Genomic DNA, 3,509 nt, shown 5'->3' with positions numbered 1-3,509 from the left:
ATAAAGTAAGAATCCCAGCATTGATATACATCAGTGCTCATCTTCTACGTATAGACATATTCAGCATGAATGCTCAATGTATTAATTATCCATGTGCAGACATCTTCTGCCATATCGGACCATCATCCAGCATTTAAAAGACAGGGTGTGGCAAAGGGCTCTCTATATGGAACAACAACCACTGTATCTTCAGGAGAGCAAGTTATTAATTAATTACATCTATAAGGCTAGAATCCATATCATTAGGGAACAAAGGTCGATTGTACCAGTCATCAAATGCATATCCAAATATCACTTAAAAAAAATAAATCATTCACTAGAAGATAAATACAGGAGAATATATAGCAGCTTTAAACTAGTACTGACTAAAAATGTTAGTGTGGTGGTACAGATGGCACACCAGTAGTGCCAGATATACTGAAGTTCCTTTGGGCAGGCAAAATACACAATGTTCTTCCAGAGTTAAACTCTGCTAGGGAATGAGCAAGTAACCAGGTTGGAAGATCTGAGACTTTTCTGTTTTATATACAGAAAAATAAATGGAAAAACAGCAATCTTGCCCAGTTAGAAATGGTCATGTAAAAAGGAGGATTAATGATAGAAAAAAATGTACCCTCTTTAATAGATCAAAAACTAAACCCCACTGCTCCCCCCCAAAAAAAATAAAAATAGGATGACTGCATAAAGTCCAGTGACATGGCCCTTTGTAGACATGTGTGAAGCACAATGCTTGGCATTTTTAGCAAATACATAGAACAGGAAACAAGTTTACTAAAGAGAATGTAAGTAGTTACCCAACATCTTACAGCTTAAATGGCCAGCACCATGTAGATGCGTTAAGGACTAGTTGATTAAGTTCCAGGCTCTAAGAGACCAGCTATATTTTCATACTCTAAGGCCTAATCAATCCTTGAACATTTTGTGAAATCCAGTACAACTACTGGGAGGTGCCTCATAATTGTAAAATACCATTGGAAAGGTACCATAGTGCTAGTTAGATTATAGGTAGAGGGTTGTTCATGTGCTCCTGCTGTCTCTAGCTTTAAAAATTAAAAGTTAAAAAAAAAAAAGCCACACAATGCTTTCAATGGGCTCCTGAACTAATACCATCACCCTCAAAAGTGCTACATTAGTTGTGATGAGGAGTAGCTGTGCAGTTATCCCCAGTGTAAAAAAACAAACTGGCGTGGGGCACAAAGCAGTCTTGGGACTGTTGGAATTCAAACAAATGTTTGAGAGTCTTGTTAAAGGAAGAGTTAACTTTACACAATCTCTTTCCCTGCATATCCTTAAAGTGGAAAAACAACAGAGGAAGGGAAAGAAAATGATCCCTTTAAAAAGCCACTGGCAAGTTTCCCGTTTTTAAAATGGTACAGGGCTACTCCATTTTCTGAGGCAGTCAGGCTCTGGTTGGATCTTCTTTTTTTAGCAGAGATGTTATCAGAGGAAAAATCAAGAACTTCAGAGGTCCATCGACTGCAATTATGTTGTCCGGAACTGAAAAAGTGAACATGGCATAAATGTAAATTTTATTTTATTTACTGGCAAAAATTCAAAATTAAATTAGCAAAACAATACTACAGCAAAACTTTTTTTTTCTTTTTAATTTGGGTAGGGTGACACATGGACATTTATCTTTAAACAAAATGGGAGGAGATATATCAGCTTTGGCAGTTAATAGTATGAACAGGAGGTAAGAGGAAATGTCCCCTGTAGGACATCAGTCCTGGTGACAACTATCAACGGGATAGTTTACAAACAGGCATGTGATCATTCTGTGTTTATTTTTACCACGCACTTACATTGACTTGTAGAGAGGGGAAAATAAGCAAACCATATACTGACCTCAAACTGATCTTAAATGATTTTTTTTAAAAGCATTTAACTGCTTGCTGTCCTCCCATTGTATGTAAACAGATGGATTGGACAACTCTTGGCAGCGGATTGCCATAAATCAATGGCGTTAAGCCATAATGTGGAATCCCCCCCCACCTCTGAGGAATGAGTGTAAATCTTCTCATTAGGGCTGCAGACAATAAAAACCCAAAATCCACTTTAAATAAACTGAAAATGTAACTGTATCTGATTGGTTAAGGACATATTCCTTTGAGTTTTTTTAAACTCAATTTCCATGCAGATCTGAACCCATAACCCACTTTAAATACTCCAAGCTTAATTAGGTAGAGAAAAAATAATAATTATCGCTAGAGAAAAAAATATAGCGTATTAGGATTTTAATTTGCAAAGCCTAGAATGACAGAAATGCTGATCATGTAATGCAGTAAAACAGTATATAATTTAAAGTGTGAAAATTCTCTTTTTTTTTTTTTTTAAGGACTTGACCACACAGGTGTTGGAAGCAGATGAGAATTCAGTACACGTGGCTCCATTCCAGCATTTCACAGAGTTCAGAGGTTTACGTTAGTTGTATAGTAGTTCTATGAACTATTAATGCATTTATAAGCAAGCAAAAGCCTATAAAACTATTCTATGTAGCAGTCTTAGCTCAATAAATGCACAAAAGTCTACTTTTTGTCATGTAACTTTTCTTTAAAATTCTATTTGAATGTAGAACTCTTTTCAGCTCCAAAGATCATGGGACACTCCTGTGTACATCTGTATAATTGCTTTATAAAGAAGGGAAGTGGATGCTATGCAATTATTACATTAGGATTCTAACTCACCTTTGATGTAGGCTCCTGTCTACTGCTTGGGATCCACTGTCCATGCCGCGCTACCATGAGAGGAGGCAGGCTGCTCACATTCTACTGGCTCAATCTGCAAAATACATGCATGTTATGCACGGACATTTTGTTGTCAAGCACTAAACTACACATTTCTGGGAAATGAAGACTAGAAACACTGTCGGCATTTGTTAGAATAAGTCAAATTTGCTTTCCAGAGATATTTACAAAAACTTACTGCTTGCAGAAACAAGATAGCAAATTTAAAGGAGTTAAATGCTGCACCTTTCAACCTTCAACCACCATCCCATGTAGAGTAAATCATCATGGAGCTGCAGCATTTGCTCTAATTTCAGACATTGCAATGCAGTAGTTGTCTTCTTATCTTTTTGCAAAGCTTTTTAACAGCCATTACAGATAATATATTGAGATGTACAGATCTATGTGTAAATGCAGCATAAATCAAAGACGGCAATAAGGAAATGGAACACAGTACTATAAAATGTAAAAGACAGTATTAACAGATGGTTTATACTGGCTGCCAGGCTGTTATGCAGATCCACTGGCTTTAATACAGACCTGTACTGAGCTAACATAGAACAAGTATGCAGACCAGGCATTCTGACTTCACTGCTACTTGCAATTTTTTAGCAATTAAAAAAATCAAAGCCGAAGTAGAGTACAAAAGCCAGAAATGTGTTCATAAAAAAATCAGAAATGCAGACTCTAGATTTCCTTGAAACTGCCCATGTTGTTATTTTTACACATTGTAGGCTGGACGTATCTCTTAAATGCAATTAACAATTGGTGCATTTAGTACGTTAA

The 3,509-nt window shown here is 36.4% G+C and overlaps 1 protein-coding gene across 4 annotated transcripts in view; it reads right to left on the bottom strand.

Annotated features, from left to right (window-relative positions):
* Positions 1-1,049: 1,049 nt before the first annotated feature.
* Positions 1,050-3,509, bottom strand: part of ANKS1A (ankyrin repeat and sterile alpha motif domain containing 1A) — an 89,350-nt gene continuing 86,890 nt past the window's right edge. For all 4 annotated transcript variants that reach the window (XM_018560612.1, XM_018560613.1, XM_018560615.1 and 1 more), the window contains 2 exons: positions 2,685-2,778; positions 1,050-1,497 (listed from right to left, as the gene is read on the bottom strand). In XM_018560612.1, the coding sequence (XP_018416114.1) occupies positions 2,704-2,778 (75 nt within the window). In that variant the 3' untranslated portion in view covers positions 1,050-1,497; positions 2,685-2,703. The remainder of the gene's footprint in view (positions 1,498-2,684; positions 2,779-3,509) is intronic.

Source organism: Nanorana parkeri, unplaced genomic scaffold (genome assembly GCF_000935625.1).
Source record: "Nanorana parkeri isolate BGI_ZX_2015 unplaced genomic scaffold, ASM93562v1 scaffold468, whole genome shotgun sequence".
Taxonomy (NCBI): Eukaryota; Metazoa; Chordata; class Amphibia; order Anura; family Dicroglossidae; genus Nanorana; species Nanorana parkeri.
The sequence above is the reverse complement of the archived record's forward strand: the minus strand, read 5'-3'. Positions and strand labels throughout refer to the sequence as shown.